Source organism: Pseudorca crassidens, chromosome 1, assembly GCF_039906515.1.
Source record: "Pseudorca crassidens isolate mPseCra1 chromosome 1, mPseCra1.hap1, whole genome shotgun sequence".
Taxonomy (NCBI): domain Eukaryota; kingdom Metazoa; phylum Chordata; class Mammalia; order Artiodactyla; family Delphinidae; genus Pseudorca; species Pseudorca crassidens.
In genome coordinates this window covers 141,396,267-141,411,665 of record NC_090296.1, presented here as the reverse complement: position 1 = coordinate 141,411,665, position 15,399 = coordinate 141,396,267, and the positions used below count along the sequence as shown (strand labels likewise).

At 43.2% G+C, this 15,399-nt stretch overlaps 1 protein-coding gene across 2 annotated transcripts in view; it reads right to left on the bottom strand.

The window, feature by feature from the left end:
- Positions 1 to 15,399, bottom strand: part of AGBL1 (AGBL carboxypeptidase 1) — a 783,161-nt gene that overhangs the window by 592,155 nt on the left and 175,607 nt on the right. Inside the window, exons 8-13 of one of the 2 annotated variants that reach the window (XM_067696096.1) lie at positions 11,965 to 12,130; positions 10,909 to 10,976; positions 5,214 to 5,330; positions 3,585 to 4,165; positions 1,776 to 1,859; positions 1,455 to 1,541 (exon numbers count right to left, since the gene is read on the bottom strand). In XM_067696096.1, the coding sequence (XP_067552197.1) occupies positions 1,455 to 1,541; positions 1,776 to 1,859; positions 3,585 to 4,165; positions 5,214 to 5,330; positions 10,909 to 10,976; positions 11,965 to 12,130 (1,103 nt within the window). The remainder of the gene's footprint in view (positions 1 to 1,454; positions 1,542 to 1,775; positions 1,860 to 3,584; positions 4,166 to 5,213; positions 5,331 to 10,908; positions 10,977 to 11,964; positions 12,131 to 15,399) is intronic. The other variant, XM_067696105.1, reaches the window with a different exon arrangement.

Genomic DNA, 15,399 nt, shown 5'->3' with positions numbered 1-15,399 from the left:
ACAGCCGTAAATAAATAAATAAGTAAATTTTTTAAAAAGTAGTGCCTAAACTTGCAGTACTGTTTGTAAAGATTAAGTAGTATAATATATGTAAATCCCCAGCAAGGCAACAAACATGAATTAGACTGGCAATGAAAGATCTGTCTGTTTGTTTTCTCCCTTTTTAACTGATTTAGTTTACATGAAGTAAAGTACACAGATCTTAAATGTACAGCTCAACGAGTTTAAGCAAATTCATCTGGATACACCTGTGTGACAACTCCCTGGATCAATATGTAGAACAGTTCCAGCACCCCAGAAAGTCCTTATGTGTCCCCACCCAATCACTATGTCACCAAAAAATTACTTTTTCAAGCTTGAGCAACAGAATTAGCAATAAAGCTTTGACTTAAACATTATCATCAGGATATTTCATTTTCAGAAATATTCTCATCCCATCCCCTTGGCACGCTCTTTGAGTTGCTCTTCTAGAAAGGGCAATGGTTTTGCCCTGATTCATTCATACTCACCTACTCTGGCCCTCTGATTAAATGGCAGTGTATAGTGAGATTTGTGGAAGGGGAGAGCTTTGTTGAAGCCGTAGCAGAGCAGATGGTGCACCACCCCTCCCATCATCACTATAAGCAACACACTCTAACCACTGAACTCACCATACAATGAATGAAGCTATAGTTGGCACTATAGAGACACTCATGAGAACAATTCCAGGAAGTCTATGACCCTCAAATTGTCTGCTATGCCCACAACGCTCTCTCCAAAAAGTGATCATAAAAAATCCTTGCCTGTAAGTAGGTTTGTTTTCTGTCATTTGACCCTGTCACCCAGACCACAACTGATGAGTTTAGGATTCTACACTCTGGCCAAAGGCAGATATAAAGAGAAAGACCTGAGTAAGGCCAGGAGCTTAGGCACATCCTGGACTGCTCATTTTCTCACTAGGAGATTCCTAATCAGGTCTTCCCTCCTGGATCCTTGGAACATGATAAATGAAGAGAATAAATAATAAAAGCAGGAGCTGTAGGAAGAAGAGGCTGAGATAGCAAACAAGAAAGAGAAGGAGGGGCTTCCCTGGTGGCGCAGTGGTTGAGAGTCCGCCTGCCGATGCAGGGGACACGGGTTCGTGCCCCGCTCTGGGAAGATCCCACGTGCCACGGGAGGGGCGGCAACAGTGAGAGGCCTGCGTACCGCAAAAGAAGAAAAAAAAAAAAAAGAAAGAAAGAGAAGGAGGCTGAGGAGGAATCTTAACATGCCTGCCTTTCCCTTCTCCATCCCAAACAGCTCCACTTGTATTTGTTATACGTTGGGCTTCCTTGAAATATTTCATGTATCAGAAAAAATTACTTACCACTCACCACGTCCCCAAAAGGGAAAACTTCGAAAATGTCTCCTTGGAGGGGGATACAAAACAGGGCTGAGCCATACTGAGTATGGCCCCTACAGCTTTCCTTACTTACTCACGCACTTGGATGGCTTTGCGAAGATTTCCAGACTCAAACTTGGAGAAGAACCGTAAGCAGTCAGAAGTGGTGTCTTGCAAAGGCCTGTAATGAAATAGAGAACCTCTGAACGTAGGACTTATTGCTATTCTTGGGCACAGTTTATTTAACATTTCTTAGAGATAAGCTTTCTCTTACAGATCTTTAACCCAAATTTTCACTGTGTTGATTTTAGGAGAAGGAATGGATTACTAACTTAAAACATCCTTATGCTCATGCCATTAAAAGGATATTCTATACTCCCACCCCCCTCATTCCACTGATGTTCAAGACACCTACCAAGGCTCATCTAGACTGAAGACAACTTTATTTATAATATCGCTTGGCTGGATGAGCCTCCGGACATCCTCAAATATTTTGATCCTGGAAAAGAAAATCAGAAACATTTTAAGGGTTGGCCCTCACTCCTTACCCCATTCATCCTATGGTCATGTGGGAAGGGCCTTGGGACTCATCAGAGAATTATGAAAGAAAAATTTAATAATGCTCCAACCTGGAGCTGAATGAGTACAAAAAGCACCACCCCTCCTTCCTTTTCTTCTTTATCAAAAAATAAAACTACACTGAGCAGTAGGAATGTAGGAAGCAGTGATGCCAGAGTTTAGTTTTAGGAGGATTCTCTACTCAAAGCAGAGTTTTGTCAAGAGCATTTGGGCTGAGGGGCTTTGAAGCCTCTGGTTGTGTGAATAAGAGGGCCATCTGCACTAAGACAGTTTTGAAGGAGACACTAGGATTGCTGATGGTCTGGGAGGCTCCAATAAGCCTTTGAATTCTTGTGTCATTTATAGTCCTTCGTAGAAGACTATGGTCAGTCTTCTCTCTGAGAAACACCAATATCTGGGAGATTTAAGTAAGAGGGAGGAAGGATACCTAAGGGATATTTTAGATTCCCTCCTTGAATTTCTGATCCAGGTCTCTGGGGCCGGGAGGGATAGGAGAAGGGGGAGGGAAGGTCAAAATGAGGCCTAGACTCAGAGGAAAGGTGTCCTGTCCAGTGGGGAGCTATTGCTGGGCCAGCCCCTGTGGTGTGTCTCTCAGGAACTTGAGCATGGAGATAAGGTCAGAGGGGTGAGGTCAGAGATGTCAGCCAGGAGACCAAGTGGGAGCAGTTCTTGGGATCCACCATGAATTTGCTGATGAACTTGCTAATAAGTTAAGAAAACTTACTGCTGTGCACACTTTGCTCCATAGACTTAGTGTATGCATACTTAGTATATTTTCTGGGAAAATAGTTTTCTCCTTGAGTTTAGTAATTTTCTTTTTAATCTCGCTATGCCTATCCAAAGGCAAAGCTCCATTTCACGCATCCTGGGAATAATCCATCACACAACGTTTCTTCCCTGCAGGATGCATTTCTTTTCCTTACAATCCTCAGTGATGCAGCAAAACTATTCCCCGAGCCAAGTCAGGTTCTATAAGGTTGGGACTGTGGGATGGAGGTCCACCACCTCCTCTCATTAACAAGAGACCAGATTCCAATTTGCAGTAAATGAGAAAAGTGATCCCAAATAATCCATACTTGTTTTTTCCTGAGAACCTTCCCTTAAGGAATGATCCCAGTATTTGGAGAAACTGGACAATCTTTCCATTTTGTAGGATTTGCAATGGATATGGGGTAAGGGGTTGCGTTAGAATCATCTAAGAAATTCTTTTTGTGGAAATACATGTCTACCACCACCCTACCCTGGGCTCTGAAATGTCCTAGTAGGGAGGCAAGCTTGTAAATTTGGCGAAAATTTCCTTAAGGCTTTTTTTTTTGTGGTACGCGGGCCTCTCACTGTTGTGACCTCTCCCATTGTGGAGCACAGGCTCTGGACGTGCAGGCCCAGCGGCCATGGCTCACAGGCCCAGCCGCTCCGCGGCATGTGGGATCTTCCCGGACTGGGGCACGAACCCGTGTCCCCTGCATCGGCAGGCGGACTCTCAACCACTGCGCCACCAGGGAAGCCCTCCTTAAGGCTTTTAACATGCTCCTGACTAATGCTCACTTTCCTGAAGATAACAGAATTATCTGTACAAACCATTCCACCTACAAAAATACTAGAGAAGAAAAAATATATATAGCTCCCCAGGTAGTAGCACCATCACCTTTGGACTCCACATTTACGTTCCAACATGGACTGGGCAGAGGGAGGTGGACAATGCCCCCAGAAATCAGGAAATGCTGTCATTGTAAAGTCAGACACAGATCTGGTTCTTCTAGCTTTGGCCATATAAAGATAGGGGTCATGGAAGGCGATATGCGTCGGATGTGTCTGCAGGAGCTTATCTATTAATTCAGCAGTTTCTCTGGGTCTAGTGGAATTGGAAAAGGAGGCACTTATCCTTGGGCAGGAAATCGCATCGATGTCCCAAGCATCCTCTTTGAAGGACGCCTGAATGCCTGAGATTTCACTTCCAGAAGAACCTATCCCAAGACCATTGGATTGTGCATTTCGGTATGGGTTCATTCCAGGTCCTTTTTTGGAGGTTAGATGTATGTTGGACCTCCCCATCTTCACTCTGCTCAGAAGGGAGGTCTGGACAGGGACTTCTCTTTCTTGTCCCCAGGAGATTTGGTCCTTATTCAAGCAAAGCCCTTTTGGGGAGGCAGCAGTCAGAATGTGGTGGTGACTGGCATACTGAGTCTTGTCAAAGTTCAAACCATCTCCAGGTTTGGACTCCAGTTCCTTCAGGTTAAAAGTGGAAAAGAATACGTCAGTGTTTGTTTCCAAGTAGAGAATACAATCTGAACCCTGTCCTCACTCTTTGGGCACAGAGCTAAGCATAAATCCTGAGCACTGGAAAACTTTTTCCAAGGTCAGTCAAGGAAAGACTAAGCTTCAAGAGTCAAAGAAATGGCAGAATCCTAGAAACGCACACTTGGAAGGGGCATTTGGTGGGTCTAGTATGAGTCTATGCAGTACATGAACGCCTCCTACAACACCCCCAATCATTTACGGTCTGGTTGAACGACTCATTTACAGAAACTTCCCTGTATCCCATGGTGGTTCCTTTTATTTGAGGATCATTCTGATTGTTTAAGAAAAATTCTTTTTTATTCTGAATTAAAATTTCCTTCCCTGAAACTTTTACCCACCAATGCCCTTCTGCTTTCTAGAGTGAAATACAATACGTCAGCTCCCTTCTATAAGTGACTTAGCGTGTACCCTTAGATATGGCCAAATTCATGGTTTATTAAGAATCATAAGAAAATAATGGAGGTCCAAAAGCAGGTCTAAATTTTGGTGGGAGCAGCAGCAGAAGAAGCAGCAGCAACCAACCACTGGATTAACATGACCAGGTATAAGGTGCTTGATTTGTTTCTGCTAACAAAGAAACCCTAGAGTCAGGCTGGTCACCTTCAGAAAGCCATCTCATACAACCATCCCACTCTCACAAGAGAATGATTAAATCACCATGAATTTTCACTTGCTTTCCCAGGACGTGAGAGTAAGGCACCTTGCCCACCAGACAACAGGCAGCAATGTGAACCTTCATCCTACTTCCTTCTGAGGTGATGGGTGTCAGATTGTACTGATAGGACCCTTGCATGCATCCTATCTCTGCCACCTTGTCACATTTTTGTTTAGCCTTTTACTTCCCTCTCAGAAAGATCCCAGAAGCAGATTGCTAAAGATGAGCAATGCTTTCCATCTGGAGACCAGTTTGGATTCCCAGGGTCTGCAAAGAACCCATTAGCATCACCGAGGAGTAGAACCACGGCATACGTTCTACCTCAAAACTGCAGGAGAGCTCAAGACACATCGCCTCATATTGCATCAGTTCCTCTTCAGGTCGATCAAGACCAGGTTTGGAGCTCAGCTTGTTCACATCTGTTTCCAAGTCATCATCCTACAATGGCACATTCAAAAAATATGTTACAATCAGGAGAGCCATCCTGAGAAATATCGAGACAAGCTACAGATGTGACTTTTCAGAATCCTGGGACACGGTTTCCTGGCCTCCAAGTTATAGTGCTAGCCTAGTCAAGGATAATTTAATAGGTAAGGCTGTATTTTTTAAATACTAAGAAAGATTGTAATTTTTCTCAGTGTTCATGTTAGTATTTATCAGCCTTCATCATAAATAATATATGTAAAATGAGATGAACTATGTAAACGATGAAGCACAATACCAAAGAATTGTTTTTATCTCATCACCACTGTCTTTGACATAACTGTAATTGTCGTACCTATTCATCTATCTACCTATTTAGGTCACTCTTTTCACAAACGTTTAATGAGCACCTACTATGAGTGGGCACTCTCCTAGGTACTAAAGACTCATTGATAATTGAACAGACCAAGGTCCATGATTCCATAGAACTTGCCTTCTAGTGAGAAAAGGAAGACAGAAAGCAAACAAATGAGCAAGGTAACTTCAAACAGTGATAAATGTCATGGGAAGAATGAGAGGTGGTGAAGTGATTGTGAGTGAGGCTGGGGTACAAAGAAGTTAAGGAGGTCATTTTTTTTTTTTTGCAGTACGCGGGCCTCTCACTGTCGTGGCCTCTCCCGTTGCGGAGCACAGGCTCCGGACGCGCAGGCTCAGCAGCCATGGCTCACGGGCACAGCCGCTCCGCGGCATGTGGGATGTTCCCAGACCGGGGCACGAACCCGTGTCCCCTGCATCGGCAGGCGGACTCTCAACCACTGCACCACCAGGGAAGCCTGGAGGACACATTTTAACAATAACGGCCAACAAGGCAAAGACTTGGGGGAAGAAATTACTAACAGAAAAAGAAAAAAAAAAAAGCAACTTAAATTTGCTTACAGAAAGAAGGTGGGTGAATGTATACACACATATACAAGAATTTATATATATAACTGAATCACTGTTGTATAGCAGAAATTAACACATTATAAATCAATTATACTTCAATAAAATAAATTTTAAAAAAATTTTTTTAAATAGAAAGTGGCTGAAGCATAAAGAATAAGAGGAAGACTGTAGGAGTCAAGATTCCAGAAGCAGGTATGATGCTGAGCCTTCCAGGCTCTGGGGAGGAGGTCGTAACCTCCTACTATACCTTTATACCTTTGTACATTGAAAAGTTTACCGAGTCACCACCAGCCTTTTCTTCATTGGGCTAAATAATACCAGATCTTTTATTTCTTCTTCTAGATCATCATTTCATAATAGTTTAACAGTGATGGTGACTCTCCTCCAAACACCTCTGTATTTTTCAAAGGTTATAGAATGTTACAGAGAAAGGACATAGTTCAGTCTCTTCATCTTTCTGTGCCTCTCCTAGATCAAGTTTCCCTAATAAAATAGGGGGGGAATCCACCCTATATTTTAGGAATCTATTTTGTTAGTTAAGGAAAAACCTGATAGTCCCGAAAGCCTGGCTTATTCTTCCTGAAATCAAATAAATGTGGAAAATAAATGTTATATTCCTGGGCTTCCCTGGTGGCGCAGTGGTTAAGAATCCACCTGCCAGTGCAGGGGACATGGGTTCGAGCCCTGGTCTGGGAATATCCCACATGCTGTGGAGCAACTAAGTCTGTGTGCCACAACTACTGAGCCTGTGCTCTAGAGCCTGTGAGCCACAACTACTGAAGCCTGCGCACCTAGAACCTGTGCTCCTCAACAAGAGAAGCCACCACAATGAGAAGCCCGTGCACCGCAACGAAGAGTAGCCCCCGCTCACCGCAACTAGAGAAAGCCCGCACACAGCAACGAAGACCCAACGCAGCCAAAAAATAAATAAGAGGGTTAACATAAATTTTTTTAAAAATCATTTTAAAAAAATGTTATATTCCTGATTCAGAGGATAAAGTGCAATATTCCATCCATCTTCTGCAATTTTCCTCCAAGCTTTAAATTAAAAGAAATATAGATCCCATGAGGCTGATATAATGATATTTTCAGATACAGCACATACCAGGCCCAAACTCCTTAGTCTAATATTGGAGATCCCAACACTTATCCTTTCCAGCTTCATCTGTCAGATCTTCCTTCCTTTCATCATCTCTGCTACAGCCTCAGCCATGCCCCAAGGTGGCACCAATAGAAATGCAACCTGGCAGGCATTGAGAAGCATCTCGCCACCAGCAAGTAAGGTTGGTACGTCTGGACTGAGGAGCATCAGGTAACCCATGAGCTTCAGCCTATCTAGGTGACCTACTCAGCCTTAGAGCAGGTGTTAGCAAACTATGGCCCACTGCTTGTTTTTGTAAATAAAGTTTTATCGGATCACAGTCATGCCCATTCATTTATATACTGCCTGTGATGGCTTTCTCAGTATAACAGCAAAGTGGAGTACTTGTAACAGAGACCATCTCTGGTCCTCAAAGCTTGAATCTTGGCCTCTGAATCTCCAGGCACTCAAGCAGGTTGTCAACTACTTCTGTATTTTATAAATACCCTTTACATTTATTTAGGAGTGGTCCAGCTTCTCTGTCCTCATGGCAACCCAGAGAAGCTTCATCATTTAGGATTTTGGTACCCATCTAACCCAGATAACTCCCTCCCTCCTCAGGTTCGACCCTTCCAATATTGACTTTCCCCAGCCTTAGATTTGAATTGAACACCCTTTTGAAGGTGCCGATTCAAACTCTGGCAGAGACAATCCCCAAGTTTACTAGACTGAATTCTTTGCAGATAAAAATGATGTCTTATTTGCTTTTGTATCATATTAACATCGCTAAGAACTTAGCATGCTGCCTCACATATGGATCATATCCAAGAAAATACCTGAAGGAAATAAAAAGCTTAAGAGGAGGAAAGGAGGGAAGAAAGGAAGGAAGAGCTTGAATTCACCCTTTCTGTCCTCCTCTTCTTCAGAGTCTGTCCAAATCTAATGTTTGTGTTCATTAAGAAAAAAAAACAAACATGGCCATCTTCTAGTCTATATTCGTTATAAGTTTCTCTTTCCTTATGATGACATTCACAGTTTTCAATCAAAGAACAGCACCCAACTATACACTCTCAAGACTCTTTACAGATATAAGTTCCTTTTAATCATTCGTTCTAAGAGGCTTCTCCCAATTGTTAACTAAGATTTTCAAAGGAAAAGGCCACAAGTTAAAGGCCTGCCTCCATTCTCTGACCAGAAATAAATACTCTTGGCTTCTTGCCCACATAACTTGCAGCAAATGCTGCTGGGTTCTCCAGGGGAAAACCAGTTTTCTAGGGCCCCGGTTCCCTGAATCCTGCTATACCCCAGGATCAAGCCCTTACTCTGACGTTCCTGTTTCTCTATAATGCATGCTCACACACTTACTTCTCACCTTCTCCTCAGCTCGAAGGCTCTTGATGAATTATTTCCAGGCCCTCACTTATCTGTCTTATGCTCCCTTCCCAGCTGGATTGATTTATTTGTTTAGATTCCACTCCACCCCAACCCACCATCATTGCAGAGTGGGGGTAAGGAGACGGTCTGAAAGCTCTCCCCCAACCCTGTGCTGTGTGAAGTCGAGCACCAGCCTGCAGCTTGTCCCTCCACATCAGATACAAGAGGTGACTGATGCTGCACATCAAACATTCAGTTATCAAAGAGCCAGCAAGAGGGGTGGGAAAGTGGCATTGATGAATGACTGTAGCAGCACAGTATTATTCAAATAATTCAGCACGTTCTCCATAGGCCTGCATTGGCAAGTCACAGCAAAGAGCCAATTTGCTACTGATGACTTCAGAAATGATTCTATTTATCAACAAAACCCTGAGCACACCAGAATAGCAACAGCAGCCTGAACCTAGAGACTTGGCTAAGAGGCAGTCCCTCTATGTCTGCTACTACCATTAGCAAGGTGAGTGATTATTATGACAGAGAATGCAAAAACTCTCTTTCTCCCTACGCAGATGTGTAGATGGAATGGTATGTAAAAAGAAAGGAAGAGAGGGAGGGGGAGAGGAGGATGAATGGATGGATAGTAGATAGATAAATAGACAAGTAGATAGGTAGATAGATAGATAGATATTTTTAATCCAGATTTCATCTCCAGGAATGTCATAAAAGGTAGCATTTACTTCTCAGTCTTATTTTGCAGATGTCAAAACTAAGGAACTATAACTTGAAGGGACTTGTCCAAGTCGATGTCCACCAACAGAGATGGAGACAGAATTATAACTCATAGATAAATTATCATTATTCTAGAGCAGTGGTTCTTAACCACAGGGTGATTTTTGCCCCACAGGGATATTTGGCAAGTCCTAGAGACAGTTTTGATTCATGACTGGGGTACAAAGGGGTAGATGTCACCAGCATCTTGTGGATTGAGGTCAGGAGTGCTGCTAAACATCGTATAATGCACAGGACAACCCCCCATGACAAAGAATTATCCAGCCAAAATGCCAAGGTTTAGAAACCTTTTTCTAGAAATGCTGTCAGTAAACTATGCTCCACTGTCTGCTTTTGTGGAACACGGTCATGCCCTATTGTTTACACATTGTCTATGGTTGCTTTTGTGCTACACCAGCAAAGTTAAGTTGTTGTGACAGAAACTGTATGGTCCACAAAACGTAGAATAATGATTATCTGACCTTTCCTAGAGAGTTGGCTGACCTCCATTCTATAGCATAGGTTATTATCGATAGAGACCAAAAGGCACCACTTCCTCGCTGGCCAGGATATATGCACCATACAACCCAAAGGAGCACAGTTCACAAAAACTCCAAGGTAAATGGAATTGTACAACTCAGTGGTCCTGTGCATAGACTGGGTAGATAAGAAGAGTGACTTATTACAAAGATAGTGGAGATCTACTAGAAAAAGTTTCCTAGGAAATCTTTCCATGGTCTCTTTGCCTGAATATCCTTCACATTCATTAAATACACCAACCCTAAGTGTCTACCTCAGGCTTATCCTGATGATATTAGTGTCTTGATAATAGATAGCCTCTGACTTGACGATGGGATTGTACCGGGCCTACCAAGACAAAAATGACAACTTGGAAATCAGTAACAGTAGCCATCATTTAGTGAGCATCAGTATCTGCCCAGCCTTAAAGTGGAAACGCAAAAGTCTGTCCTTAAAATTTACCCTGGGCGGGACTTCCCTGGTGGCACAGTGGTTAAGAACCTGCCTGCCAATCCAGGGGACATGGTCTGGGAAGATCTCACATGCCGCGGAGCAACTAAGCCTGTGCATCACAACTACTGAGCCTGCACTCTAGAACCCGCGAGCCACAACTACTGAGCCCGCATGCCACAATTACTGAAGCTCGCGTGCCTAGAGCCCGTGCTCTGCAACAAGAGAAGCCACCACAATGAGAAGTCCGTGCACCACAAGGAAGAGTAGCCCCCGCTCACTGCAACTAGAGAAAGCCTGCAGGCAGCAACAAAAACCCAAAGCAACCAAAAATAAATAAATAAAATTTCTAAAAGGAGAATTTTACCCTGGGCTTAGCTGAACATAGAAAGGGACATTTTCCTTTGTAGAATTATGAATGTAGAGATCATTAGAAGCAAGAGCTAGTGTACCTACTTCCTTTTTCACAACTTCAGAATCTGAGTCTTTGTCCTCTTCTTCCTCGCCATCATCTTCAAAATCTTCTGAGTGGGAAAAAAAAAAACAGAGGTGAAATGGATGAGGCTTCCCCTTTGCCTTGGATTGAGATTCTCGCCACCCAATGGTTAGTACTTCTCACAAGTAAGGGGCCATTATTAAGTGTACAGGATCCCAACACACGCTTACACTTATTGGATGTGTAAATCACGCGCACATAGGCGTGTGAGAGCACTATATCATAACGTCTAAACTGCTGTCCCACACTGAATGCAAAATGAGTGCAGGATAAAATGACACATGAATACCATTCTGGCTTCCTTCACCCAATGTAGAAGTATTTATGCAATTTCTATGTAGAAGTATTTATGCAACTAACATTGCCAGAGTTTAGTGATCACATATATGCCAAAGCTGTTGTAATGTAGACAGCACCTTGACTGATTCCCTAATTTTAATACGAAGGAACTGATTTTAAACAAAAGTCCACAGAAAGCACCCAGTGTCATTGTGACAAGATGATGCCTATGGAAAATCTGTTCCCTGGAAGGAGGACAAGGTTGAAAAGCACTAGTATCTTCTGACAACAAAATCTTCTCGGAGATTGGATAACCTACTTTCAAGCATTCTAAAATGACTTGCATGGGGTGGCAAAACAGCAAAAGTTTGATTTCAATTTTATCCTTAGCGCAAATTAATTCCAGAACCAGTCTGTATGGTGGAGGGACTCCATCATGGGATTGCAAATAGATTTTTTTAAATCAGCTGAGATGCCTCTACAGGCATTCCATAGCTACCAGGCAAAGTGCCAACAGTTAATAATTCAGGATAAAATTAACAAGCTTGGTATTATGAAAAACTAGCTTTCTCATACATGTCTCTAATTACTTATTAGATAATCACAGTTGATCTCTTTAAAAAATTGATTCTACTTTCATCCACATTCCTCTGAAATATTATCCAAATGCAAAAGTTCATCATAAAGCTCATAACTATGAGCAAACTAAGTACAGAAGAGCTACCCACATACTCTACCTTCAGTTAGAACATGTGGAGGTTCAGAGGCGGTGCTCCCAGGCGCTGGGAAGGAATAAGCACTGCTGGCTGTGACCAAGGGAAGTGGACTCTTAGGGTAGCATTGCCTCAGGATCTGAAGCACAAGGGAGATGACAGGCTCCAGACTTTTGTCATCCAGGCAGTTCTGAACAAAGAGAAGATCATATCAGACACTGACATCTTGTGTGGAGTCCCTCTGCTATAATGTTATTTCAAGTAATGGATTACACGCAGCCTAAATGGACAGTAAATATCCTTAATGTAGAACATCTAATCTGAACATTCTAATGGAGAATTTTGTCTAACACAGGATCTGCTTTGGTCCAGTGTGTAATCTGCATTTTTATTTCTCTTTTACAGCTAATATATTATTGGAATGAATTTAGTCTGAAAATAGACTTCAGAGACTTTCAAGGGATGCTGCACCTAACGTAAAACATTGTCCAGAATAGCTGAGGGAAGAGGAGGTAATGGCATCTTCCTTCAACCATCCATGTGTCGTTGTGAATTATGGCCTAAATTAGAGAGTGAGTAGCTGAATTGATAGAAGTCTTACTTTTCTCTTTCAGCTATGATCTGAAGAGAAAAATATCAAGGAAAAAGATAAAATATGAAATCAGAAGAAAGACTAAGAGAATCCCAAGTACCTAACTTAAGTAACATGCTTCTTCTCAAAGCCCACAGTGGTGATCTCTCTTGGTACCTACACAAAGCAAAGAAAAACTGGGTTTGCAGATGTAACATTTTGATACTGATGGAACATGACAAGACCCTTCTTTTCAGCCACTGTGAAAAATGTAAGAACAAGTTTACCAAATTGAGAGACAGAGGGTTGGGAGTAGTCAGTATGTCTTTGGCAAAAATATGGCCATTTTCTGCAGTCTCTTAGTAAATGTTTTGTCTACTGACTTGATACAGAAAGTTGACTAATGTAAGCCTCCACTTTGGTATTACTAAGGGGTTTCCACTAAGCTCTAAGGCCAATAAGTCACAGTAGGAGATATGGAAGATGCTTACAATATGCCACAGGGCAGTGACAATTATGCCAGGCATGGTACCTCCAGGCCCACATTATGGGCTGCTCCACAGGAAAGAACATGGAGGAAAAACATTTAATAAAATTTAAGCCATGGATTCAAGCTACCCAAATGACTCCGAGGTAAAAAAAAGTAAGCCAACTTTCAAAACAGAAATTTCTTAATAAAATCAACAATGTTATTTCCGAGGAGGAGCTTCAAGATGGTGGAAGAGTAAGAAGTGGAGATCACCTTCTTCCCCACAAATACATCGAAACACATCTACACATGGAACAACTCCTACAGAACACCTACTGAACGCTGGCAGAAGAACTCAGACCTCCCAAAAGGCAAGAAAGTCCCCACGTACCTGGGTAGGGCAAAAGAAAAAAGAAAACAAAAGAATAGGTACGGGACCTGCACCAGTGGAAGGGAGCCGTGAAGGAGGAAAGGTTTCCACACACTAGGAAGCCCCTTCGCGGGCAGAGACTGCGGGTGGCGGAGGGGGGAAGCTTCGGAGCCATGGAGGAGAGCACAGCAACAGGGGTGCGGAGGGCAAAGCGGAGAGATTCCCGCACAGAGGATCAGTGCCGATTGGCACTCACCCACCGGGGCGGGCAGGGGCTGGGAGCAGAAGCTTCGTCTTTGAAGGTCAGATCCCAGGGAGAGGACTGGGGTTGGCGGCGTGAACACAGCCTGCAGGGAGTTAGTACACCATGGCTAGCCGGGAGGGAATCCAAGAAAAGGTCTGGAGCTGCCGAAGAGGCAAGAGACTTTTTCTTGCCTCTGTTTCCTGGTGCAAAAGGAGAGGGGATTAAGAGCGCTGCTTAAAGGAGCTCCAGAGACGGCGCAAGCCGCAGCTAACAGCACAGACACCAGAGACGGACTTGAGACGCTAAGGCTGCTGCTGCCGCCACCAAGAAGCCTGTGTGCGAGCACAGGTCACTAGCCACTAGCCACCGCCCTTCCGGGGAGCCTGTGCAACCCGCCACTGCCAGGGTCCCGGGATCCAGGGACAACTTTCCCGGGAGAACGCACGGCGCACCTCAGGCTGGTGCAATGTCACGTCAGCCTCTGCCGCCGCAGACTTGCCCCACATTCCGTACTCCTCCCTCTCAACGGCCTGAGTGAGACAGAACCCCCTAATCAGCTGCTCCTTTAACCCTGTCCTGTCGGAGTGAAGAAAAGACACCCTCAGGCGACCTACACACAGAGGCGGGGACAAATCCAAAGCTGAACCCTGGGAGCTGTGCAAACGAAGAAGAGAAAGGGAAATCTCTCCCAGCAGCCTTAGCATCAGCGGATTAAAGCTCCACAATCAACTTGATGTATCCTGCATCTGTGGAAGACCTGAATAGACAACAAATCATCTAAATTGAGGTGGTGGACTTTGGGAGCAATGATATATATATATATATATACACATATATATATATATACACACATATATATATGTATATATATATATTTTTTTTTTTTTACTTTTTCTATTTTTCTGAGGGTGTATGTGTATGCTTCTGTGTTTGACTTTGTATAGCTTTGCTTTTACCATTTGTCCTAGGGTTCTGTCTGTCCGTTTTTTCGTGTGTGTGTGTGTTTTTGTTTTTTGGTATACTTTTTAGCACTTGTTATCATTGGTGGATTTGGTTTTTTGTTTGATTGCTCTCTTCTTTCTTTATTTTTTTATTACTTCAAAAAAATTTTTCTTATTTTTAATATTTATTTGTTATTTTTTATTTTAATAACTTTCTTTTACTTTCTTTTATTTTATTTTTTCTTTCTTTCTTTCTCTTTTTCTCCCTTTTATTCTGAACCATGTGGATGACAGGGTCTTGGTGCTCCGGCCAGGCATCAGGCCTGTGGCCTCTGAGGTGGGAGAGCCGAGTTCAGGACACTGGTCCACCAAAGACCTCCAAGCTCCACATAATATCAAACAGCAAAAATCTCCCATTATCTCCATCTCAACGCCAAGACCCAGCTCCACTCAATGACCAGCAAGCAACAGTGCTGTACACCCTATGCCAAACAACAAGCAAGACAGGAACACAACCCCACACATTAGCAGAGAGGCGGCCTAAAATCATAATAAGGTCACAGACACACCAAAACACACCTCTGGACGCAGACCTGCCGACCAGAAAACCAAGATACAGCCTCATCCACCAGAACACAGGCACTACTCCCCTCCAGCAGGAAGCCTACACAACCAACTGAACCAACCTTAGCCACTGGGGGCAGACACCAAAAACAATGGGAACTATGAACCTGCAGCCTGTGAAAAGGAAACCCCAAACACAGTACGTTAAGCAAAACAAGAAAACAAAGAAACACACAGCAGATGAATGAGCAAGATAAAAACCCACCAAACCTAAAAATGAAGAAGAAATAGGCAGCCTAC